We start from the raw sequence: 27,728 nt of genomic DNA, 5'->3' as shown, positions 1-27,728 counted from the left end.
GCTCAGCTATCTGCCCACAGGAGATCTGGAAAGTGGATCCTGGACAGTGCGGCTCCTTGCACCCCTGCTTCCTGTCCTGTCGAGGTTACTCAGCCACAGAACCTGGGAGGGCATGATGGTCAATACACTGTCCTCAAGGTCACAAAAGGCAGCAGCTTACACACAAAGGTAGAGGTAAGTTTCTCCGGGCAGTGGGGAGGCGGCCGAGGTATTCTTAGGGCACCCTAGGCAGTGACTCACGTTTCTCTGTTGACTGCACGGTGTGGAAGAGCGTCAAGGGCCTCTCGCTGCAGGACGGGGGTTTGGAGTCACTGCTCTTCTTCCGAGACAGGTGTAGTTGGGAATTGGTGAGGGGCGTGTCTGGCACGGTGTTAAATATCTGCAAAATAGTTTCATAAAAAGGTTATACACTAATGCGAACCCGGAAGAAAGCACAAGTCTGGACCTGTATGATTAGAAAGTCTAGTGGGGTCTAAGAACCAGCTAGAAAAACATTGAAAAAGACCACCAGCATCTGCTCAGGACTCTATTGTAAGCATCTCTAGGAACTGTCTCCTTTGGAAGTACACCCCAAGGGTCAGGAACCATCCACTTTCATTTCCCACCCCTTCTGTTATCATGTCCATGGATTTTCTTTCTGTTGTTCTCTCCAGGGCCAATGGAAAGTAGCCACTGTCTGTGAAAAGGACTCAAATTTTTTTTGATTACCTTTATCCAGAACTGATTAATCAAAATCACTTTCCTGTTCTTCACTGTGCATGGGTCTATTTCCTAGTTCTTAACAACTGCTTCACAATTTTCTAAGGATGTTAAACATGCATTTAAATGACATCCCCCAAAGAAGCCCAGAACAGGGCATCATTTTCTCATCCTCAGTCATCTCTAGCTGGACCATCTTTTCTACTTCAGCAGCTTTGTGTTATCTTTGAGCTGAAAAAAAAAAAAGGCTGTTTCTCCCAACTCTTGATGACAGAAGTAACATACATACTACAAACTGTTTGGAAAATGTAGAAAAGCTTCAATAAGAAAACAGAAAAACTCTCCCGATTCCACTGTTTAGAGATAACCACTGTTAGCATTTGAATTTTATTTTCACATGAGCTTTTTTGTTTTAAGCTTTCATTGCAAAAAACAAAACAGGTCCATGGTTAAAAAAAAAAAAAAAAGTGAGAAGAAAATGACAGATAAAATTCATGACAATGCTTGTCTTTTTTCCTACAGATCCAAGTATGACAGAATTATTATAATAGCTACCACTTACATGGTGCTCACCATGATGACATCACCACCCTGCAACACCAGCTCCCTAAGGACCAGTCGCTGCATGTGTTTCCCATGTAGCTCACTCAGTTCTGTGTGACCCAGGGCATCAGGTACTGTTCTCACCATTTATAATGAAAGACTGAGGCAGAGAGGTTAAGCTGCCACAATTACAAACATAATTACAGATGATAACACAGAAAAACTGTGTCCCTAGATTTTCTAGATTCCTTCTTAAGAGCATATGATAACAACAACACTAATTCATTCAGCCTGGAAAGATCTTTTGAGCATCTCCTTTCTACCAGCATTCTGGGTACAGCACGTTTCCTATGGTTTAGAGAGTCTGCATCTAGCAGCTGTGATTTACTGAGTATCAACCATGTCAGGAACCACCTCAAGTGCTTTGTATGAGTTATCTCATTTAAAGTTAAAATACACTTCTCCATAATTGGAATCCTATTCTTTTTACAATTTTGTATCCTATATGTTTCTTCTAACATTGTATTGTAACATTTCCCCCTTCATTAAAAAATCTTCAAACCTTATTCTTCTTGACTGCATAATATACCCACTGTATTACGATATCAACATTTATTGACCCATTCATTATCATCTCATACTCTGGAGTCTTCTGGATCATCTGTTTCCCAGTAATCACAAGTGATGAGAGGAAAGTGGTGGCACCCCCATGCCCCTCACCTATGGGTGGCCCTAGACACAGGAGAATCTTTCCCACGGTTTTCTCCCCTTTGTGCATGCATTAAAAAGCAGAACTCAGAAGCTGAGATATAGGAAGCAAAGTCATAAGAATGATAAGAATTTCAGCCAAAACAGCTGCTCTCCATGAGTTGGCAGGTCTTTGGGTTCCAATGATGCCAGCCAGCTGGTGCAGTCAGTCTCCCTTCCAAACACAGCTGTCTGAAAACAGCATTATCATATTTTCCCCAACGGACTGAATTTTCAGCAAAATAAACTGAATCACTACATAGCTGAGTTCGTTTGGGGCGAGGATGTAAGGAGAGAAGGGAATTTAAAAACAACAAAAACCCCCTAGCTTCCAGAGGAGCTTGAACCCCAAAAATAAGTACCAGTGCTACACATGTCACCAGGATCCCTCTGAGGATCTCCAAGGAAAGAAAAGAGAAACTATGCTTGTTGCTGAGCTCAAGGACCACAGTGCTAAGACCTAAGCACAGACCTAAGAAGCTCCCTCCCACTTCGTTCTGCACCCCAACGATCCAGCCAGGGCTGCCCCTAGGTGACACCCTGTGCACCAGTAACACTGGCAATTGCTCTTATATATGAGTGTCTGCACCTGCCAGTCACTGTGCTAGGTCAACTCAGTGCAGCCAAGCAGGAGGACCATTCCACAAGGAGAGATTTCCTGAACCACATGGCCCAGCAGGAGAGGGGCTTGGATGGAACCCTAGACCTGCAGTTTCCAACAACTCCCCTCCCCATCTCCACAGCAGTTCTCAGCATTCAGCTCATCTTCTCCAGCCAACCTATACTACCAAAGCTGCTGCCCAAACCCGCAAGTACAGATTTCAACAAATAATGATGTCTCTTAACACCCTTCTGCCTCTGGCCTTAAGTACAGCATGTTCTGCAATTCCAAGCAAAAAATATCTGAAAATGAATTCAGACTAAGTGATAAGCCCCCACCTCCTATGTCTGGCTTCCAAATTTTGTCTTTCTTTTTCTAATGAGCTACTGAAAATGAGATCCTTGTACAACCACAATAAGAAAAATGATAATGCATATGCAGCATTTTCATTTCAACTGTCACCAGAAAAGTGAGCATTTCCTCTTTCCTAAAAACTGTACTAGATGCTAGAGAAACAAAGAAGAGTGAGTCGTGAGGAAGAGCTACCAATTTAAACAGAGGAGTGGAAAATTGCTTCCCAAACTGTGTTTATATACTGATAAATAGCAGGAGACATGGGAATTACATTCTGCTTATTGGCTGTTCTCTCTAAAAGGAAAGCTATTGGAGCATACTAGAATCATTCTAGTTCTAGAAGATGGAGATTTTCTCCATGGGCCAGAGCTATAGTCCTGAGGTCTAGCTCTCTGGGCCTCAGTGCAAGCCAGGCCCAGGCTTTTGAAGTACTTGGACAGGGCTATTTTCAGGATCAAATGGACACATGTGCAAGTGGGCCTGCTATGAAATGTGGAGTGCCAGACATAGGACTATCATCATTATTATTACACGTTTTTTTTTTTGAGGCACAAGGGCATGCAAATCAGACCAATTCAGAAAAGAAGATACAAACTTTCACTAAGGAGTCTGGGCAATCATTCCCCAAACTACTGTTGTTCGTTTAACTCTGAAACTTGAATACATACAAGTTGTTTAAAGGCTGCTCACTGTTGAGCCAACTTCTCAGCCAGGCCAAGAGATGCCTATGTGCTAAAAGTGAGCTGGAATTCTAATAAGTATTCAAATGATTCACAATTTTGCTGTTACTCCAATCCTAATTTGTTTGGAAGGGCTGACTTCAAGAGAACCCTGTGCAGTTTCCCTCATTCTAACGAGTAGAATCAGTATACCAACATCTCTGCCGAACAACGGAAGTATGAGCTCACGTAGTCTCTGAGCAATAGATTTATGGAGATCTACCAGGTAGCTGAACAATCTACTCATCTCACAGAGACGTTCCAAATTAACAGAAAAGCGGGGGGGGGGGGGGGGGGGGTGTGGGGAGGTTATTCTATACCCCAAGTGTCCCATTAATTCTGTTCAAATTTACAAACGAATTCTGACTTAGGAATGCCTTGGAAATAAAAGTTATTAGGAAGGCTCTAAGCCTTCTGGAAGCTAACAGGGAAAAGTGAAATCGCTCAGTTGTGTCCGACTCTTTGCGACCCCATGGACTGTAGTCTACCAGGCTCCTCTGTCCATGAGATTTTCCAGGCAAGAATACTGGAGTGGGTTGCCATTTCCTTCTCCAGGAAATCTTCCCAACCCAGGGATTGAACCCAGGTATCCCGCATTGTAGGCAGATACTTTACCGTCTAAGCCACCAGGGAGGAGAAGACCATAAAATAAAAATATGATTCTAAATAACTCTCCCAAGTATCCCTAATTTCAAGATTCCTACAAGTGGAATGAGCAGACCTGTAAATACCAAGCTACTGTTTCCCCTTCAGCTGTGTGGCAGAATGGTCAGGGATGGCTTGGCCTCTGCAGTCACACAGAGCTAGGCTAAGTCCTGGTCTGGCTGCTCAGCGGGCAGGACTAACATCACCAACATAGACAGTGCCATCATTGCTGTGTAACGGATGCAACTTATACGCGGAATCTAAAAAAGTGGTATTATACAAATGAACTTATTTACAAAACAGAAACGGAGTCACGGATACCTAAAATAAACTGTGGTTACCAATGGGGGTGTGGGGTCGGGAAGAGTGGGGAGACTGAGACTGACATACTACTAGACAGTTCATCCTGAAGGAGATCAGCCCCGGGGTCCACTGGACGGACTGGTGCTAAAGCCGAAACTCTAGCACTTGGGCCACCTCATGCGAAGAGTCGACTCGTTGGAAAAGACCCTGATGCTGGGTGGGATTCGGGGCAGGAGGAGAAGGGGACGACAGAGGATGAGATGGCTGGATGGCATCACCGACTCGATGGGCATGAGTTTGAGTAAACTCTGGGAGTTGGTGATGGACAGGGAGGCCTGGTGTGCTGCGATTCATGGGGTTGCAAAGAGTCGGACACGACTGAGCGACTGAACTGAACTGAACTGATATAGAAAATAGATAACTAACAAGAACCTACTGTATAGCACAGGGAATGTTACTGAATACTCTGTAATGACCTATATGGGAAAAGAATCTAAAAAAGGGTGGATATATGCATAACTGATTCATTTTGCTGTACAGCAGAAACTAACACAACAATGTAAATCAACTAGACTCCAATAAAAATTAATTTAAAAAAAACCTAAACATCGTCCAAAAAATAAATATATAGGAAAGGAATTTACCATCGTTTTATGGGGAGAAAGCAAATAGGCATTGGAGCCATACAGACTTGGGTTCAACTTGGGCAAAAGCCTTAACCCCTTTGAGCTGTTTCCCTTGTGTAAATGGGAATCTAACACCTATCCTGCAGAGATACTGAAAAGTTAATGCACATTAAATGCTGAGCACAGAACCTGATAAAGGGTGGGCAGGAGGTAGAGTTAGGGTAAGGGACAATAAAAATATCCCAAGTTTGTTGAGTGCTTATCATGCTGTTATTCACATGTATTATCTCAGGACTTGGGCTTCCCTGGTGGCTCAGACAGTAAAGAATCTGCCTGCTGTGCAGGAGACAAGGGTTCAATCCCCGGGTGGGGAAGATACCCCGTAGAAGAGAATGGCTACCCACTTCAGTATTCTTGGAATTCTTCAGAATTCCATGGACAGAGGAGCCTGGTGGGCTACAGTCTGTGGGGTGGCAGACAGTTGGACACAACTGAGCAACTAACACTTTCACTTTCTCTCAGGATTTATCATTATTCTTGGGGTTTCCCAGGTGGCGCTAGTGGTAAAGAACACAACTGCCAACGCAGGAGACACAGGAGACACGGGTTTGGTCCCTGGGTCGGGAAGATCCCCTGATGGAGGGCATGGCAACCTACTCCAGTATTCTTGCCTGGAAAATCCCATGGACAGAGGAGCCTGGCGGGCTACAGTCCATGGGGTCACAAAGAGTTGGACACGACAGAAGCAGATGTTAAGTTAAGCATTGTCATCTCATAGGTGAGACTCATTGAGACGAGCTGATTTGTTCAAGGTCACATGGATGAGTACAGTTGGACTAGGACTTAAGACAGCTTAGCTGGACTGTCTGGGTCTTAATCACCTGTGGCCTTTATATCTGTTATTAATTTGAGAGACAAAAAACAAAATGCAAAGATCATAGTTGTGGAGTCTGATGGATCTGATTTTAGTCATTCACTAGCTCTGTGACTTTGAACAAATTATATAACTCTGACCTTCAGCTGCTGCATCTATAAAAACTACTGGGACTGAGGTGAGGACAGAAGCACCTAACACAGTTTGACACTCAGTGCCCAAAAGCCATGACTGTATCCAATAAAAAAATATAAGAAGGAGAATAACTGGAGACTCAACAATGAATTATCTGCAGAGGATTTAATTTATAAGTGAAAATTTAATTACTGTTCTTTGCAAAACATCGATCTTAAATGCTTACAGCAATGTTAGAATTTGCTGTTCTTTCCCCCTTGTTGTCTACAAAATTCAAATTTCACTGCTGTCCCCTGCCCCTCCCTTGGGCCCATCTTGACACTGGAGACCACTGACACTTGTGGGATTTATTCTTAGCCATGTCATATATACATTTTTATACCTATTCTGATTCCACCAGTAATATGCTTCTGCAATTCACAAGGATTAGAAGCCTCCCCATGTGTGTGGTGTACTCTTTATTATGTGCTGTGATTTTTATGGGAGGAAAATTAGGTAATGATGAAGAGTTCCTGGTCTGTAACTGAAAAGTAGTTGAGACAATAAATCAACGCCAGAGGCCTGGGATTACAAGGCAAAAGAGAAAGGCTTCTAGAGAGAGGAGACTAAGCACTTTCCTGAGACACGGTGCATCAGGGTTTCAAGTAATAAAAAAATAACAAGTTATGGGCTTGTTTAATCTGAAGAGTGTCTGCTTTGGAGCCGAAGGACTAGGCCTACACATACCAGCTTACATACTGCCCACTCTTTCTAACAACAGGCTGTAGAGCAGGATTGCTCAGGGTACGGCAAACCACAAACCCAGTGCCTTCTGCTGGAAAGCCAGGCAAGTCTTAACAGGGCTCATTTAATATAATAGTTAAGAAGCCAAATTCAGAGGCTACAGGCACAGAGAGGTTTTTTAAGGACAGTTGGAAGTCCAATGTCCTGTTGATATCAGCATTTTGGCCCAGAGAACAACAATTTGGAAAGTAGTTTGTGGAGTTTTATTAAAAGTTCCTCAAAAGGAACCAATTCCATTTAGTAACTGGCCATATATATAGCCAGCTGTGATTTTCCTTATCTCCAAAATGATTCTATTTCCTATTATCTTTGCTGACAGAGAGGAATAGAGTATAACATAACAAAGCTCCATCATTACTTGAGAACCATTAAAGAAGCTTCACAATTCAAATATGCTTGGTTTTTCTGGAGCTTTGCTGGCAGGGTTGGGGGGGGGGGGGATACACATGTTCAGATCCACAACCTATGAAACTAAGGAAGAACAGTTTACATGGCATTAGACACAACAAATAGAAAAAAGGTCTGTGACAGAACCATTCTGGCCCAGCATAAAAGTAATTCCAGCTTATTTCTAGACCTAATTGGATAGAACCAAAAAGAAGGTGGCACAGTGGTAAAGAATCCACCTGCCAATGCAGAAGCCACAAGAGATGCAGGTTCGATCCCTGGGTCAGGAAGATCCCCTGGAGTAGGAAATGGCACCCACTTTAGTGCTCTTGCTTGGGAAATCCCATGGACAGAGGAACCTGGCAGGTGACAGGCCACTGGGTTGCAAAGAATCGGACATGACTGAGCACGCATGCAAAAGAATGTCCTTGGGGACCAATGTAAGGAAAGGTAACAACAACAACAAAATCAATAAGCAAATGAAAAAAGCCATGGCCATGAGACATAAGATTAGCTTCCCAAGCAGGCCATAGTGACAGGCATTATCTCTATGGAATAAAGAGTCCAGGTGTTCTCCTTCATCATCACCATCATCCATTCTGCATACCAACAGCTTCTTGAAATGCCAAGAAAATGAAATACAACTGCCCAACACTTGTCAGTTGACCGAAACTATTCAAATCAATTGCATTCTATTAACTGACCTACATGTTGTGTACAAACCCCAACAATGAATGCAACAGATTTCAATGCCATCAGTATTTTGTTAAAAGCAGATCAAGGCAATTTGGTGGCCCAAATCAACTCAAATCAAGACAATCTTGAAAGAAACACTATCATTTTAATGGAAATGCAAGGTTGTTTAGGGCTTGCTGCTTTTACACTAGGTGTTAAGTGAGGCCATCCATATTTGCTCACTCTTTCCCTTGACTATAAGATTAAAAGTTAACAGGTATGAAAAAGGGGCACTGATCTTTGGGCACTTCTGGGAATTAACAACTCAAAGCACAACTCTCCTACCTCTTCCAAAGCCAACTGATGGACTGGAAAAAGGATCACGGTAACTTACTTGGTAAAACATCAATAGGCATTAAAAGGGGCAGTACTGATAGAAGCACAAGGTGCCTGGGCACCTGTGCACACCCACGTCCAGCTTCATGTGCAGGAACCCTTTTGAGTGTTATGGCCAAAGGAAACATCATGGACTGTTCAAGAACAAGCCAGTCCCATCCTACTAAATATGTGTCAGAAAGTAACAGGAACACGAAGACATACACATAACCTGAGATTTTACGTTTAACCAAAACCCTGAAAAGGTGCAGTTTGTTTCTTGACAGGGTTGTTCTTTCGAGACATTTAAATTTTTCAAAGTTACTGGCAAGGTAACCTTTAAAAAGAGAAATGGAAAAAACTTTGTAAGAAATTGCAGAATTTCTGGGCTTTCAGGTATCTTGGACAATGACAGCGTTCAGTATTTTGAAATCTTAACTAGACGCATATAAATATTGGTAACTTCCACTATAACCCCAAGTATGGGCCAATTGATGTCTTAAGGCTCAGGGTGACAAGGAATGAGCTGTTTAACTCAAAATAATTATTACCTTAAACAGGCATGGAAACAGCCAAAGTCTTTGCCCTCTGAACTTTCAACTCTGAAATCTAACCACAAAAAGAGCCAGACTCTCAAGTCTGTTCTTTAGCTTTCACATAAACCAAGCTGAGTACAGGGTATGGAGTTGTTGATGGGAAATGATGCCATGAGCTAGTATTTCCCTTTAGGAAGTCTGGCAAGACAACTCAAATAAAAGCCATTAGGATCCTACCCTAGCCTATAATAAGTAAAGGCTGTATATTAAAGGTTACAGTCTCTGAGTAAGACTTTTAAACTATATAGCCCCAAGTTTACAACACTATGGTCAACACTATGGTTTTGTTATTTATCTAACGAGTGATTTTGATATCAGCAACCAAAGTACAATCTGGTTCTGCTTCAGGGATGTCTTTCTCAAGTGCTGATACAATCATTTCATTCCTCTACTTGGAATCCCCGAGAGCTCTCATTTTTCTGGAGCAAATGTCAACCTTTTTCCCATAGCTTTCAAGACCCCTGACAGAGGGGCTCAATCCAACTGTCTGGCATCATCTCCGACCACTTGCTAACATACAACCCAAGATTCTTTCACAACCATGTTGTAATACATACGAGTTGATTAATGTTGATTAATTGATTAATGGTTCTTCTGGAAGGCTGTCCCCACTGTCTCCACTGTTGCTCTGCCTAGAAAACCTCTATTTATCTGTGAGAGGCCAGTACAAGCAGAATGAAAGTATTTCTCCTCGGCGGTACCATATAATTTAGTCATTTTATTGAATGTCACTTGGCAAACTGTATTATGCCACCTTATGCGAAGAGCTGACTCTTTGGAAAAGACCCTGATGCTGGGAGGGATTGGGGGCAGGAGGAGAAGGGGACGATAGAGGATGAGATGGCTGGATGGTATCATTGACTCGATAGACATGAGTTTGAGTAAACTCTGAGAGTTGATGATGGACAGGGAGGCCTGGCATGCTGCGATTCATGGGGTCGCAAAGAGTTGGACACGACTGAGCGACTGAACTAAACTGATATCCTGAGAAAACAAGAAAGCCATTGGAAAAAAGATCTTGTCTCATTTATCTTTGGTTAACAGTAGATGCTCAATAAATGCCATCATTAGAGATGAACAAGAATAGATTTTAGTAGCTTGAGTTGTGAAAGGAGTCCTAAGTTCAACCTTAGTTCCTCTCCTAACAAGCTGTTTCTTCAACTCTCTGGACTTCAGGTTCAAAATTTATAAAAGAGAGCCAACAATATTGGCCTTATAATGTTGCTGTGGAAAGTAAATGATACGATAAATATAAGGCTGCTTACCACAATGTCTTGTGAACAATAAGCTGTAAGTAAAAGTTAGCTATTAATATCGCTATTCTCATTACTGTTAGATGATGTACATTAAAAAGACCCATTACCTTTAACTGAGCAAATAAATCAGTATGTATTACCAGCATGGAAAAAGAACAAGTACCATGAACACCCATGTATCTTCTGTATCTTCTGGCTTTTTTCTCTCTGCTTTCACTTACTATGGGATATCTATTTGGTACAAATTGTTCCAAACATTGCTCCCCTACCCAGGGCTGTGCAGGAAGTGAACAACAAAGTTTCGGGAGCATCACAACAAGGTATGTAGTTAGTGAACTTAATGTGACCAAACCATGTCTGTGAGAAACACATCATGAAGGCTCCCACGAACAAGAAACAGGTTAAGTTCTCCAGATGAGACAATGATGCTAAGCAGGGGATGTTTCTTGACAAATAGGTGCTGTCCTGAGGCTGTGCAGATGTGCCAGAGATAACATAAAGGAGTCCAGGAGTTCATTTTAATTTTTAACCCTTTGTCTGAATGTCTAGTGTTAATCCTCAGTAAATAACGAGAGAGTGGGAGGCAGCAGTGAGGGGGGCGGTAGTGGGGAGTAGACAGGCAAGGCCCTATGCACGAAAAAATATGTTTTATAAGGAAAAAGAAACTGAGTTTTCTTGTCAGGAGAAAATTCTCCCTCTCTTCTAAAGGTCAACTTTAAAGACAAAGATGTTTTCCCCAGTTTAGACATTAATGAGTTAGTACTCCATTATGAGGCTCACAAAGGGTATGTGAGGACTGAACCTGCCACTACCACCAAATGTTGGATGCTCCCTGGTCATGTAAAAATGACCACTACTGAGGAGAAACACAAGAGCATTTCCCATAAGACATGCCGAGGAGTTGCAGCACTAATAAGAAAAGGAAGCATTTCCAATGGAGCTACATGTGAACCTGCCAGTGATGGGGAGAGAAGCATTCTGGGAGATGGTCTGCAAAGACAGCAGCCCACAACTCCTCCCACATCTGTGCGGGCACACTGCTCTTCCCATGGTGGGAGGGGAGGTCTCTTTCCTGCCCCTTCAGTCTGGCTGGACTTGTTGCTTTGACTAACAGAATGCAGTCAAAGTGATACTTTGTCTATTCTATTCTAGGCCTAGAACTTCTGAGGCCTTGCTGCTTCTGTGTTTGTCCTTTTGAAAGTTTGGCCTAGACTACTAAACGATGAGAGAGCACGTGGAGAAAGAGGACAAGTGGAGGAGGACCAAGGTGTCCCAGCAACAGTTGGTACCAAGGTCCTAGACATGTGGAGTAGGTCATCTTGGATCTACCAGCTGCACCAAAACCACTCCAGCAGATATTATATAGAACACAGGTAAGCCCTCCCCAAAGTTCTGGTACACAGAATTGTGAGCAAAAAAATTACTGCTGTTTTATGTCACTAGGTCTGCAGATGATCTATTATGAAGCAATAATGGAAAGACATACCTTATGGTTCCCCCCACCAAGTGGCTCCAAAAAGGCTACATGCCTGGGTTTCTATACCCTCTCTCTGTGCTATCTTCCAATACTTATTCCTGGGTCTCACTCAATTTTATTCCAAGGCACAAACTACACATCTTATATAAAATGCCCTTAACAACATGGGAGAGCACATTATGCCACTAACTGAGGGGACATACACTTAAGACCTGTGTGATGGCTTGTTTCAAGCAAGAGGACATATGCTATCAAATGCCTGTTGGGGGACAGGTTGAAATGATGCTGTTAGCACTTCTTCCTGTGGTGTTTCAGGATTTTGTGCAGCTTCTGACAACAAAGTTAGAAAAGTAGTCACTCAAGAGATTTGTGTGTGTGTGTTTATGTTTCTAGAAAATTATAGCCAAGCCAAGCTTTCCTCATAGCTCAGTTGGTAGAGAATCTGCCTGCAATGCAGAATATCCAGGTTCAATCCCTGGGTCGGGAAGATCCCCTGGGGAAGGAAATGGCGACCCACTCCAGTGGTCTTGCCTAGAGAATCCCATAGACAAAGGAGCCTGGCAGGCTACAATCAGTGGGGTCGCAAGAGATTGACATGACTTAGCGACTAAACCACCACCACCAAGGGAATGCTCATTAAATACTGTTAACTAACATCTTCATATTGTGAATTTTAAAGAAAGATGACAATATTTATCTGAGGACATAAACAAGGTCTGTTGATGAATAAAATGAAATTCCCTTGGCAGTAAATTCATCCAAAGTGTTGTCTCTAAAGCTAAGGGCTCTCAGAGCATGAGTTCCTGTGAGGTGAACATCACAGGCTTCCAAAGGAGACTAACACAGCATCTGCTGACTTTATACCAGACCAGGCCTGAAGCAACATTTGAAAAGGAGTCAAATTGCCTTATTCTAAATTGTTTTTATCAGAAAGACAAGCCTGATGAATGTTAAAGACTTTCTCCCCAGAATCATGTACAAACACAGGTTGTGCACATAGCTTTGGCCCATCACAGACCCCAGGTTAAAAACCTCCATCAAAGTGGCACGGGAGATCCCTCAGGACTGGAGACACACACTCCACTGTAGCCTTCATCCCAAGAATGTTTCCACTGACACTCCTGCACTGGTTCCCACAGGAACATAAATCTCACTGTGATTCATCCCACTCTCTGGCAGAAACTAGTGAAAAAGAACATATAATAAAGCACTGCAATGCTCTTTTAATATGTGCCTCACCAGATACACAGTAGAGAGGAACATAATTTATAATCCAACAAACCAGATGAGTATTTGCACCAGTTCCTACCCATATACTTACAGGCCTGGCCCTGCATTTCGTATTTCATTTCTATTTCTGCTTTTTGCACTGAAGTCAAGCAGGATGGCACTTGTTGACAAAAGTTTCAATAACGTTATTAGCAGTATCCAATCTTTTTCCTATCATGTTACTTTTTAATGTTTCCTGGCTTTGAAGGCCCAAAGACACCAAAAACTGTTACAGTTCAAAACCTACTAGATGCTGCCTGCTATAAGCTCAGACATGAAACATAATCAAAGTACTTACTCCTTAGAGCTTTGTCTCAATATTTAATATTATTTATTTGAGAAAATATTATGTTTAAAAAGTATTATTTTGAGCAAGCAGGCACATGCGATACTCGTAGATGTATTTATGCTCTATCTTCAGAGAAATCTGTTCAGACTGCTGAAAAAAATAGTTTACAGTTAGTGATACTCCTTGTTAGATTCTTGGCTAAGACCTTTACATAAATCACCTTATCTCACCCCCACAACAAACCAACTAAAGGGATGTGGATCACTGGCTGATTGTTCATCAAACTTCTTTCCCTTTGCTCTGCACGGTTAGGGGCTTTCCCAGTCTTCCTTGCAGTTAGAGATGGCCACATGACTGAGTTCTGGCCAATGGAAAGTGGAAGAGAATAAGGAAAGCATCTTCTAGGTTTGACCCACAGAATCTTACCCAATCTTCCATGCCCTCTCATTTCCCTCACCAACTGGCTGATTGCAGAGATCTGCAGAGCAGAAGGCAGAACTACAAGAGAGAAGGAACCTAGATTGCTGAATCACTGTGTAGCATCCAACCAACAGAATACCCACAGTGAACTGGTATGTGAGGAAGACAGAGATTACTATTGTCCTGAGTTACTGATTTGGGGGGTTGTCATAGCAGTCACACTGTACTGAAAGTATTTTCATGAGCATAGAGAGGTTGAGTAATCTGTTCATGGTCACACAGCTGACAAGAGGTAACAGATTTACATCCAAGTGGTTTGCTTTTAGAAATCATGTTATTAACTTGTTTAGAAACATGTTATTCAATTATATTTCCTTTTTTTTTTTTTTTTTTAAAGCTCGAGTTTTACTTGCTATGGAAATTAGCTTTACCATCTGTATTTAGTACAGTAACTTCATAGGTAGGTTATTTAGATGCTCGCTTTTTTTTTTTTCTAGTTTTTTTTTTAATTATTATTATTATTTTTTTCCAGTGGGTTTTGTCATACATTGATATGAATCAGCCATGGATTTACATGTATTCCCAATCCCGATCCCCCCTCCCACCTCCCTCTCCACCCGATTCCTCCGGGTCTTCCCAGTGCACCAGGCCGGAGCACTTGTCTCATGCATCCCTCCTGGGCTGGTGATCTGTTTCACCATAGATAGTATACATGCTGTTCTTTTGAAATATCCCACCCTCACATTCTCCCACAAAGTTCAAAAGTCTGTTCTGTATTTCTGTGTCTCTTTTTCTGTTCTGTATATAGGGTTATCGTTATCACCTTTCTAAATTCCATATACATGTGTCAGTATGCTGTAATGTTCTTTATCTTTCTGCCTTACTTCACTCTGTATAATGGGCTCCAGCTTCATCCATCTCATTAGGACTGGTTCAAATGAATTCTTTTTAATGGCTGAGTAATATTCCATGGTGTATATGTACCACAGCTTCCTTATCCATTCATCTGCTGATGGGCATCTAGGTTGCTTCCATGTCCTGGCTATTATAAACAGTGCTGCGATGAACATTGGGGTGCACGTGTCTCTTTCAGATCTGGTTTCCTCAGTGTGTATGCCCAGAAGTGGGATTGCTGGGTCATATGGCAGTTCTATGTCCAGTTTTTTAAGGAATCTCCACACTGTTTTCCATAGCGGCTGTACTAGTTTGCATTCCCACCAACAGTGTAAGAGGGTTCCCTTTTCTCCACACCCTCTCCAGCATTTATTGCTTGTAGACTTTTGGATAGCAGCCATCCTGGCTGGCGTGTAATGGTACCTCATTGTGGTTTTGATTTGCATTTCTCTAATAATGAGTGATGTTGAGCATCTTTTCATGTGTTTGTTAGCCATCTGTATGTCTTCTTTGGAGAAGTGTCTGTTTAGTTCTTTGGCCCATTTTTTGATTGGGTCATTTATTTTTATGGAATTGAGCTTCAGGAGTTGCTTGTATATTTTTGAGATTAATCCTTTGTCTGTTTCTTCATTTGCTATTATTTTCTCCCAATCTGAGGGCTGTCTTTTCATCTTACTTATAGTTTCCTTTGTAGTGCAAAAGCTTTTAAGTTTCATTAGGTCCCATTTGTTTAGTTTTGCTTTTATTTCCAATATTCTGGGAGGTGGGTCATAGAGGATCTTGCTTTGATTTATGTCGGAGAGTGTTTTGCCTATGTTCTCCTCTAGGAGTTTTATAGTTTCTGGTCTTACATTTAGATCTTTAATCCATTTTGAGTTTATTTTTGTGTATGGTGTTAGAAAGTGTTCTAGTTTCATTCTTTTACAAGTGGTTGACCAGTTTTCCCAGCACCACTTGTTAAAGAGGTTGTCTTTTTTCCATTGTATATCCTTGCCTCCTTTGTCAAAGATAAGGTGTCCATAGGTTCGTGGATTTATCTCTGGGCTTTCTATTCTGTTCCATTGATCTATATTTCTGTCTTTGTGCCAGTACCATACTGTCTTGATGACTGTGGCTTTGTAGTAGAGTCTGAAGTCAGGCAGGTTGATTCCTCCAGTTCCATTCTTCTTTCTCAAGATTACTTTGGCTATTCGAGGTTTTTTGTATTTCCATACAAATTGTGAAATTCTTTGGTCTAGTTCTGTGAAAAATACCGTTGGTAGCTTGATAGGGATTGCATTGACAAGTTTGTTTTAATCATACAGAACATAATCATCTATACCTGACTTTATATATAAAGGAAGTGGCTGGACAAAGTCCCAAGGTTGAGACAGAGAGAAGATAATTTCTTCAAGTAAGTTATCTGACCTCAGATCTCTTTATTAACCATATAAGAAAAAACCTATGTTGTCTAACACAATTTTCAGGATACCTCAATTACTCCATGAAAGTCTATATTCAGAGGTTCTTTAGTAGTTACTAATGCTGTGTAACAACTTACCCCTCCCCCCAACTTAGTGACTTAAAATACTTGATAACTCTCCCACTTTCAATGGGTCAGGAATTCAGGAGAGGCTTAGCTCAGTGGCCTCTTATGAGGCTGTACTCAAGATGTTGGTTGGGGCCACATCATCTGAAAGCATGACCAGGGCTGGAGGAGTCACTTCCAAAATAACAGGCTCACATGGCTGGCATGCTGGGCTGGTTGTTGGCAGGCAGCCTCACTTTCTCCCCACTGGGCTGTGTGACCATCCTCACAATATGGTGGCTTGCTTCCCCCAGAGTGAGAAAATCTAGACCACAGCAAATGCTACCAGGTCTTAGGACTGGTCTCCAAAGTCAAGTCCGTTACCGTCACAGTTTCTTATTATCAATTCCTACTGATCACACTGGGATCCATGTTGATCCCTTATTCACAGTTCGAAGAGAACACACAAGGGGGTGAATACCAGGAAACAAGGGTCACCGGGAGCCAGTCTGGAGGTCAGCTACCATCCATTCACCCAACACTCATGTACTAAGCACATACATAAGAACTATGGGAACAAAATAGCCCATATTTGTCTGCTTTCATGATACATATGTTCTAGAAGAGGTCAGAAAGGTAACAGATGTAACCAACAAGTAAATGATATACAGTATACTAGAAAGTGGTAAGTGCTGTGGAGAGAGAGAAAGCACCCTCAAGGGCAGGGGGAGTGCTGGAGTTGGGGCTGTCCACAGTTTCACAGAGAGATATGGGTGGGCCTCACTGAGGCTTGAAGGAGGAAGAGTGTTCCAGGCACCACAAACAGCAGTTGCAGAGGCCTTGAGGTGTGAGTGTGTGCCGTGGGCAAGGAACAGTGAGGTGGTCAAGGTGGCTGTAGGCAGGAGCTGGAGGAGAGGGCTGTAGGAGATGACATGACGCAAGTAGCAGAGGGGAGAGCAGAGACTGTGGAAGACATTCCAGGCTCCTGTAAGAGCTCTGAGTTTCACTCTGAAATGTGAAGCCACTGGACAGTTCTTAGCAGACAATGGATATGCTATAATCTAACACTAAAAACATCTCATTCTGGTAACTGACATCAGAACAGACAGGCCAATGGTAGATGCAAGGAAACAAATTAGGAGGTTCCTATAAATCCAAACAAGAGCTGATGATGACATATGGTATTGTGCTGTCAGTGCAGGTGGTTACTGGTCAGGTGCTAGATTCATCTGGCAGGTAATCTAGCACAATTAATTCACCATTCTAAGTAAAGGTTTTATTTAGGATTTCATTATATCTCAGCACCTTGGACTGTCAAATGGTGCCCTAGGGGCTCTTGTGGATGCTGAGAAGATTCATAGGGATTTGCTACCAGAAACTGAGGTGGGACCAAGGGGTGCATGCAGCTTTCTGTCCCCTTAGCCCAGCTTTTAAGGGCAGCTCTGTTGACATACATCACTATGCAGGGGTGAGGGCAACCCTCTTAATACAGACTAGAAACTTCAGTGCCCTAAAGGAAAAAAACTGAGCATGCACCCAGCCACATACACAGTGTAAAACAATACAGCATTTGTAAAATTATAAGGAAACTATGTTAGGAAAAATATTTGCAATGCACATGAAAATTGTTTACTATCCCTAATATTTAAAAACTCAAAAATTCATAGCAAAAAAAAGTAAAAAACTGGATAAAAGGCATTTTCAAAATGAGGCTCCAAGTAGTACCTCCTTCACCAGATAGTTGTGAGGTTAAAAGGACAACATATATAAAGTGCTTAGCACAGTTCCTATTACAAAAGAAATGCTCATTACGTTGCCCACTGCCACCACCACAGGCACCACCGTTGTCACCGCTGCCATCCCAGGATGACTATCACCACCGCCATCACCACCACCATCAGCAACTTCGTCATTGTCACCACAGTGTAAGAGCCACCAGCAGCGCAGACCTGAGTCAACCCCGTAGACCAGTTCTAACTCAGCTCTCCCCAGGTAAATTCTCCACTTGCAATGATGAACAATATATTACCTTTTCATGATTTTCTATTAGGATCTCAATGACTATGTTCTGAAACTTGATATCCATTATGGCTGCCACAGTTTCTTCCTGAGGACGCAGCAGGGTGGGTCCAAATACCACGCCGAGGTTTGCCACTGTCATCAAATTCTGCTTGTGGTTGTTAGCAACACTGAGAGGAAGCAAAAGAAATGGCACAAATGAGAGAAATAGTAAATGACAGACAAGTGACTTCCTATACCCGTCTCATCTTCAGACACCTGATCTGGTAGGAGCCAGACCTACGGGCATGTTCAGATGCTGCTGGAGTCCAAAGAGAGACTTTTTTACTCACAGTTTCATCTACCAAAGTTTCAGAAATCTCCAGTGTTAGGCTATTTTGCTATTTCATGATATGACACTCTTTACAATTCCCATTTTGCCTAAAAAAAAAAAAACCAATAACCAACCAACCAACCAAAATGGCTTGCCTTCCAAAATGTGAACCTTTGCACATTTGAATCCTTGTTCTGCAAACCCAGGTTAACTGGTAATCCCTCTTAGTTACAACTTTTATCCTTGGCTGCTGCTTAAACCACTGTGATCATTAGCATTTTCTCTAGTGCAAATATAAAAACTCCTGACGGCTTTAATACATTTGCAAACACAGGCTCAAAATAGATCTAATTTTTTAAATGAGTAGATCTCAGTCAGGAAATTCAGCACTTTAGGCTCAAAGTATTTAAGTCCCATCACATCAGCATGTGGCTTGTATTAAGTCAAACACATGGCATGAACAGAAATAAAAACACACTACTTACATCCACGTATATAGCTGTTTATATTATCACTTATACTCAAAATCCAAGAAGCACACAGGGCCAGGAGTAACAGCTCTGAGTAAGCTTCTAAACACATATGCATATTTTTGTATAATCAATTAACCAAAACATGTATCTGAAATCCACACCCAGGTCACCATGACCTAGTCATAAAACTTCATTGTTCATTTGCTAGCCCCATGTATAAAAATATACAAAGTTATCTATTGACAACAAATTAAGTTAAAAGTTAAGACCATTCAATATTGTTAAGAAAATATTAGGGGCTTCCCTAAATCACCTGTTGGAAGAAGGAAACTATTCATTACTAGAAACTAGAGAGAAATTGGGCAGAGGTGGCAGTTTGCACAGACATACCTCCCTAGCATTTAGTACTATTTACACAGAGGTTTTTTTAAATTTTTTTTCCCCCATACAATTCTATAAATGTTTGCACTGTTTCTCTTGGATACTTCTATTTCGTAGGCGGAAAAAGAGATTTGACTGCTTTAAGTGCTGGTTTTGAAACTGAGCCTTTACTGAACACTATATTAACTGATTTTATCACCAGAAACGTATTTTTCTTTCATTTTCTAGGGCTAAAAGTCTAATTTCATAAAAAAAAACTCCTCCTCTGAGAGAGATGGTTACATCTGTGAAACCTGAACAGCCCAATCAAGAAGGGAATTTGCTTTTTTATTGCTAAGTAACACCTGTAGCAAGGAGATTCTGCCACTGATGATGCCTTGTCCTGTTTCTGGTCCACATAAGACTATTTTCATTTCCTGAGATCTAGCTGAATTTCCTGATATTACTTATAGTTTTCCATTCTACCTAGAACTGTATCAGGTTTCTAGTCTGAAAGTGTTAAAGCAGATGGTCAAGGTTTTACCTAGCAAAGGGGAAAAGATTTGGTTCTGGGTCTCAGAATCACCATGTCTGCATATTTACAAGTTGCTTGTAACACCACTACTTTCAACATCAGTTCCTTTGTGCAGGAAGTGAATTCCATGCTCTTAAATTTCCCCTGCCAAATGAGCCAAGTCAGTAGACTTACCCTCTTGTCACAAAAGTCCCTTGTGTATATGAATCAACAAGCTATTTATGTATGAAAGCACTTTTAAATTGTAGACCAATATAAAAATATAGGGTTTGGATAATGATCACTTTCACCATCACGCTTTTTAACACGGCATCTGACTAAAGCAACTGCGTCTTAACAGGGCTCTCAGACTAGACTCTCTGGGTTCAGCTGCGTCCTGCCTGCCCCCACCAGCTTCTGTCTGCCAATTCAGCATCGCTCAAGTCAGTCCTCTGTTGAAAACTACAATGGCTTCACACCTCATCTGGTCGCTGGGAGAGAACACAGTGACACAGTATATGTGTATGACACAGTGTATGTTCAGGAATGCTTCCACGGTTGGAATGTTCTGATAATGGTGACTGTAAACCATTGATGGGCTCCATTGTTTCTAATGTCAAACTCCTATGACCTAGCACAGATTTTTCCAACTCACTTCTAAGCCTTCTGCCTCCTCCCAGATCTGGTCCCTGGAAAAGGGACTTAATGTTTAAGCTTTGGGTTCCTCATCTTTTAAAAATAGGGTGAGTTTCATTTCTAATCTACTTCATGAGGTTGCTATGAAGATTAAATGGATATAATGTGGGAAGTGCAGTGATGATGATTCTATTAATCATTCACTACCCATGTTCTGTCTACTTTTATACCTATCTGCCTTTGTCAATCCTCGCCCTAGAATGTCCTCTCACCCTTCCTTCCTTTGCTTGGCAAACTGCTGATCTGCAAGGCACAGTTCCAATTGCGCCCTTTCTTTCTGAAGTCTCTGACTAGTCTCTTCTCAACCCTCCACGGCTCGATGAAGGCAGGCGTGTTGGCCCTGGATTTATTACAAGTTATTAGTGTCTCAACTGTTGCCTTAGGATAGAGACTGTTTTTATTTCAGTTGGTAACACCAGTGCTGAGAGCAGTGCCTGGCTCAGGAGAAACACAACAAATGTTCACTGTGGTGTTAAAAGATGATGGGAGCTTCTGAGTAGACATTAAACAGTTATTCACAACTCAGCTACTTACTTGGAAAACCTCAAATTATTACTGATGATTTTGGGGGAATGCATCTCAACTTTTCAAAGTGTGGAACTGTGTTCCACTCTTTAGATTTAATTAATGAGCAATAATTACTCTGGTTAGCAGAGCCCAGTGACCCAAAGGCATTTGGAAAAAAGGTACGGTAACTGAATAAGCATTTGTTAATATAAATAAGCTTGAGGCTACCTAACATCATTCATTTCCTTTTTAATGATCCATTTTATTTTAGAACTTACAACACACTGATCTAAATTATAAACTTTTGGGGGAAAAGGCTGCACCTTTTACAACTAACTACCCTTATCTTCTGGTACACTGAAGCAACAAATTGATCTATCACTTGGTTATTACTGCTCACAACTTGGTATAGCTATGTTCATTACTCAAGAATGAATTATTAATGGCTGGAGATCACTCTGTATCCCAGAAAGAAAGGCACAGACCTCAGCCTCTGCTGGCACCAGCCATCCATTACAGCTTGATGCATTTACCTGTGTGTGGGAGGTGGGCTGGCAGAGTGCTGGGGAGCCTGGTCCAGTTGAGGCCACGGGACTCATTCATTAGTGAGGTCTATAAAACATGGAGAACTTGCTTTCTGGGCTGGTAACTGAGGTGCTTGAGCTCTTCCTCACAGCCCAGAATGTCATGTTGAGTCTTGACTTTAAATCCACACACAAAAGTCTCTTTTGCATGACTGCACATTCCACCAAGGAAGTCTTTGATAGGTCTTGCCTAGGTCCACAGGGACTCCTTTGTGAGCCTTCTTACATTACTGCCAGTTCTACAGACTTCCTTTGCAGGCAGCAGAGAAACAGTTCCACGTGTGATTTTAACCTAGGAAAGGCCTGCTTCCTTTTGTGACCCATAAGAGTTTGCCACAATAGCTGAAAACAGGGCATCTCCTGAGGGACATGATTTCAGGGCAGTTGGTGGGGGTCAACACCCCATGTTCTCTGTAGTTCCCTCAGGAATTATGGTTAATGAGGGAAGAGCACGTTCCAAGGAACATGGCCATGGCAAAGGGGCCTCTTGCTACCTTTGCTTCCAGGGAAAATGGATGAGGGCTCTGGATTGGTCTGACATCCTTTGAGAGGCAGAAGATTACTTCCAGATGAAGATGGTGATGGGGGAGTATTAGTAGGAGAGAAAAAGGAGCCAATTCTTTTGGGGCCAGAAATGCAGAGACGCCCATGCTGTTTTAAGGATCACATCTGTTTTTCTAGCGTTTAAATGAGAGTCGGAGCTCTGGAAGTGCTGAGTGGTACTTTATAACTACAGACTGGTCCTGATGTACCAACAATACCTAAGCCTGCTGCTAGGTTTGCAAACAGGTTCCATCTTGAGGCTTGCAGTGCTGTGTCACAGAGTATCAAAGCTGCAACCTGGCTCCACAGGACACAATATGTTGACAGAGTAGCACTATCTGCGATGGACCAGATGGGTGGAGGTTACAGCACAGCAACACTATCTGCCACGCTTTATTTGTTTGCTTCAGCTTCCAGTGTTAAGAAATGATAACTTAGACTTGTAAGGTGCTTTAGAGTTTACAAGGAGCTCTGCAACACGTTTTTATGTTTGCTTGAACTTCATATAATATGTCTAGAATAGTAGCTCTCAAACCTTCTGACAAGGACCCATGGTAGGAAATAGATTTTTCCATGTAACATTTCACTAGCACATACATACGGATATATACACAGAGAGAGGTACATACACATACCCACGTGCATATCAGAAACACAAGTTTCAGAAATAGTGTGATAAATCCTGCTAGTTTTGATTCTATTCATTTTTATATCTACTAAATTAATTTCACAATTCACTAACGTGTCATGACTTACAGTTTGAAAAGCTTCCTTCTACAGGTAAAGAGTACAAATATTATGTCCAATTTATAAATACAGAGAAATAAAGGCCAAAGGAGACAGTATAGTACAGGGGTTGGAGTCAGACAGAGATTCCCAGCAGGATGAGAGTAGGCAGGTCACTGGGCTTCTCTAAATCCCTTTCTTCACCTGTAAGACATGAGCAACAATATCTACTTCATAAAATTTGCTGTTGTTCAGTCATTAAGTCATGCCCAACTCTTTGTTTAAGGCCGATAAAGAAAAACTAGGTGAGTTGATCTCTTGGGTTGAAATAATGGCTTAATAAATAACAGCTGGTATTGTCCACAGGGGCCATCAAGACAGTGGAGGTGACAATGTGGAAGCAGCAGCAAGTGCCAATTTAAAGTCACACTGTAAGTTGGTGGTGTCACCTGGTGTCACATTCAGGAATCTCTAGTGGCCTGCTTTTACCTGGGGCAAGGAACCTGTCTCTTCCACCTGTATTTCAAGGGCTAATTTTTTCTTCTGGTTATTCTTTTTTCTTTTCATTTCTACTCAAAAAAAAAAACTATGATATACTTCAAATCTACAGATAAATTCAAAATAGACTGTTACTTAATTTCTATTATTTCCCTACAAGCAACTCTGGGTATGATAGGTTGAGAGCCTCATTGGAAACTATAGCAAAACTCACCACACTCATTTGCTTCCAAGGGTTAGGCCTGCCTGACAATTCCTCCCCTAACCATCCAAAGCTCACCTGTCTGCAAGGCCAGCTCTAGATACCCCTCTGACAGAAGGCCACACAGAACTCTCTCCTCTAAGTGATTATGTTCACAATCAATCCATGGGAACATTTCTTTCTTTCTTTTTTTTTTTTTATTAGTTGGAGGCTAATTACTTCACAACATTTCAGTGGGTTTTGTCATTCATTGATATGAATCAGCCATAGAGTTACACGTATTCCCCATCCCTATCCCCCCTCCCACCTCCCTCTCCACCTGATTCCTCTGGTCTTCCCAGTGCACCAGGCCCGAGCACTTGTCTCATGCATCCCACCTGGGCTGGTGATCTGTTTCACCATAGATAATATACATGCTGTTCTTTCGAAAGATCCCACCCTCACCTTCTCCCACAGAGTTCAAAAGTCTGTTCTGTACATCTGTGTCTCTTTTTCTGTTTTGCATATAGGGTTATCGTTACCATCTTTCTAAATTCCATATATATGTGTTAGTATACTGTAATGGTCTTTATCTTTCTGGCTTACTTCACTCTGTATAATGGGCTCCAGTTTCATCCATCTCATTAGAACTGATTCAAATGAATTCTTTTCAACGGCTGAGTAATATTCCATGGTGTATATGTACCACAGCTTCCTTATCCATTCGTCTGCTGATGGGCATCTAGGTTGCTTCCATGTCCTGGCTATTATAAACAGTGCTGCGATGAACATTGGGGTGCACGTGTAGCTTCCCTTCTCATGAGTGTCTCAGGACTATGAGATGGATCTGGATCTTGGAGTGAGTCCCCTGCAGCACACAGGCAGGGACTGGGAAGGCCTCAGGTTACCAATTAAGAAAGTCATTGTGTGAGTGGGCACCCAAGCTGCAATGAATATCACTTATTTCTCTACCATCCTCTCAGGGTTAGAGAAGCTCCAAGCCCCGGTGCCAAGAAGGATTAGCTAGAAATGAAGTTGCTAGAACTATACATTTTTTGTGGTTACCCAAGGCAAGTTAAGTTTCAAGGGTTGTTAATGTGGTTCCTTTCACCAGCTTCAAATTCATCTTTAGTACAGAGTGGGGAAATGGTGAGGGGAATCCCCATCACCACTGGCCACGAGTTTTCTACTAAGTCGGACTGTGTGTGCTGCCTAGATACCACCTGAACTCAGTGAGGCGGGACCAGTCTGGATGGTGCTCAGGAGGCCTCTACCAAGGAAACCCATCAGAGCCATAAATACATCTTTGTTGGACTGTACCGATGGCTGGCACCAGAATGAGAGTTTAAAATAAATTTTTCCGTGTACTGACTGGGGTCATGTTCACCAACCATATTTAACATCTTTCTGGGAATGGCTATCCAGTGAGAAGTCAGATTCGAAACTTTGAAACGGTTTATGATGGATACTTTTTACAGCGTAATCTTTGAGAGAAAGCCCTGAGACAAGCAGGTAAGGCTATCACTGTCATTTTACAGATGAGGAAACTGAAGCACTGAAAAGTTAAGTAATTTGCTTGAGGTCACACTCTAACAAAGGACAGAGCCAGGAAAGGAACTCAAGGTGGCTGCAGAGCCCATAATCTTCACTTCAGCACTCTGCTGCTCCCACACAAGTAAGGGTCAGTTCAGCTAGGCTAAAAGACACTCTTCTTTAACCCACTCAGAAAATCCAACCACAAATGAACATCTTGAGGCTTGAGCATGTGAGAGAAAAAGCAATGGTTACAATAGAGAAAAAAAATAAATAAAAGCTTCTCCCTCAATTCACCACCCAAATTACTAAACTGGAAGAAGGGGGGGGGAAAGCAAGAGAGAGGAAGAAAAAGGAGAAGAGCCTATGACAGTGCTATTGGACTAAACGCCATTTCTACTCCCTTCTTGCAGTGAAAATGACTTCATGCTTGACAAAAACATGAAAGTGGCAAAATGCCCCTCATATATGATAGCAATCCATTTGTAGTTGGCTGGCAGAGTCAGATCAAAGGCGTGAACACTTTGAGAGAGAAGAATGAATTAAAAGGAAAAAAGAAGGAATGGCTAAATGGATGGTTTCCAGAGCAGCCCCTCCCCATCCCCAAGACAATTATGGCCATACGTGCATCCCTGCAGGCTGCTCTGCTTTCATCCAAGGGCCTCAAAGTTCTGTGAATAACAGCAATGTCTTCTCTACTTTCAGTGAAATGTATAAACTATATTTCAGATGGGTAAGCATCACTGCTAAGATGGTAAGTATTGACCAATATGATACACATCAGGGCTTGGATAGCTCAGTTGGTAAAGAATCCGCCTGCAATGCAGGAGACCCTGGTTCGATTCCTGGGTCAGGAAGATCTGCTGGAGAAGGGAAAGGCTAGCCACTCCAGTATTCTGGCCTAGAGAATTCCATGGACTGTATAGTCTATGGGGTCGCAAAGAATTGGACACAACTGAGTGAATTTCACTGTCACTTTTCACACACGTCAACTTTAATGCCCAGTTACAGAGGCCCATTTGGTGCTGAAAATTCTTTAGAGAAAAGGAAAAGGGATTCGGGTGAATCTCAAAAAGTCACAGTACCTTTGGGATACAGCTTGCAGTCTAAAGTGGAGACTATTCCAAAATCTGAGTGTGCAACCAACTCTATTTCTACTCTGGTCTCCTCCAATCCAATTCCACTACCTATTTAAAATCCACCAAAGATTACTGTTTTAAATTTCAAGTTGAAAACCCTTGGCCTCCAAGTTCGTGCCTGATCTAGACCTTCCTCCATTGTCTCTCCCTTAGCTCATGGATCTCTGGGCTAAAACTCTAGTTAGGTCTGGGTGCCTTCCTTTCTAATGCCTATCCCCTGACCAGGGAAGCTCTGCAGTCCCTCTTGATCTGGCTCTCTCCTAACTCATCACTCTCTTTTCCCAAAGAAGTCTCTCCTGGATACCCCAAGCCAGGTCAGATACCTCATTACAACTCTTAATTCTGCAATTCTCCTTCCTAGCACTTAGTGAATTATGCCATTATTCATGGAATTATCATTGTCTGTCTCCTCCACTTACTAGAAGTTCCAAGAAAACTGGGATGGCATTATCCTCCCTTATTGCCCCATTACCAGGGCTTGGCACAGAGTTTGCTTGTATTAGGTGTTGGGGGAAAAAAGAACACATGCATGCTTTAGGAGGTCACCTTCCTTTGAGGTTATCAAGGCTCAGTTGCACTAATTCAATTCAATTCGGTCGCTCAGTCACGTCCGACTCTTTGCAACCCCATGAACCTCAGCACGCCAGGCCTCCCTGTCCATCACCAACTCCCTAAATGTCTGGCTTAAACTGTCATGTAATCTACTAATGTATTGCTACCTTTGTCAAGGGGGGACAGCAGTCAGGGGAGTGGCCAGAGCATCTTACTGCAACATTGACAGCATGTAACAAACCAGGCGGCTCTCCTTGGCCACAGTGCTAATCCAAAAGGTATCAAGGCCATGAAATACTGGTAGGGTATAAGTACCATTATTACATGACTGCTCTAATATGCACTATAAAATACAGCATAAGTTCACAATGTTATATCAGGCTCTTTTCAATACACTTAAACCTTCTAGGACAGTGTCTCCTGTGGGGGGAAAAAATCTCACTTTGCCTTTTCTTATCCCTTTCTGCAATTTCATTATGTCCTACCTGCCTTAGATTATTAAGATCATCATCAACAATAACAGCTACTGACACTGACCAAGCACTTACTGTGAGACAAGTATTAAGCATTCCATTGATTAACTTATTTTATCTTTACAATAACCCTATGAGGTGAGTTCCATTACTGCCCCCCACATGAAGAAGCTAAGGCTCAGAAAATCCAGAAATTTGTCCAGGGTCACATACTGGGGCCTACCACACACTGGTGGCTCAGTGGTAAAGAACCCGCCTTCCAGGGCAGGAGACATAAGTTTGATCCCCAGGTCAGGAAGATCCCCTGGAGAAGGAAATGGCAACCCACTCCAGTATTCTTGCCTGGGAAACCCCATGGACAGAGAAGCCTGGTGGGTTACAGTCCATTGAGTCACAAAGAGTAGGACCCGTCTCAGCGACTAAACACCACCACCACATATTGA

At 42.2% G+C, this 27,728-nt stretch overlaps 1 protein-coding gene and 1 long non-coding RNA gene across 14 annotated transcripts in view; one reads left to right on the top strand and one right to left on the bottom strand.

Annotated features, from left to right (window-relative positions):
* The window catches only part of ARHGAP26 (Rho GTPase activating protein 26), a 465,415-nt gene that overhangs the window by 98,049 nt on the left and 339,638 nt on the right, over positions 1-27,728 (bottom strand). For all 13 annotated transcript variants that reach the window (XR_009694187.1, XR_009694186.1, XR_009694188.1 and 10 more), the window contains 2 exons: positions 18,204-18,363; positions 241-379 (listed from right to left, as the gene is read on the bottom strand). Coding sequence is in view for 10 of the 13 variants with exons in the window: in XM_061151615.1 (XP_061007598.1) it covers positions 241-379; positions 18,204-18,363 (299 nt within the window). In the remaining 3 variants the exon portion in view is untranslated. The remainder of the gene's footprint in view (positions 1-240; positions 380-18,203; positions 18,364-27,728) is intronic.
* On the top strand, positions 17,985-27,335 carry LOC133062511 (uncharacterized). Its single transcript, XR_009694189.1, has 3 exons — positions 17,985-18,166; positions 23,276-23,340; positions 24,805-27,335. It is a non-coding gene; the product is annotated as an uncharacterized LOC133062511 (long non-coding RNA).

The sequence above is a fragment of the Dama dama genome, chromosome 9 (genome assembly GCF_033118175.1).
Source record: "Dama dama isolate Ldn47 chromosome 9, ASM3311817v1, whole genome shotgun sequence".
NCBI classification, from domain to species: domain Eukaryota; kingdom Metazoa; phylum Chordata; class Mammalia; order Artiodactyla; family Cervidae; genus Dama; species Dama dama.
This window is presented reverse-complemented; position numbering and strand designations above follow the sequence as displayed.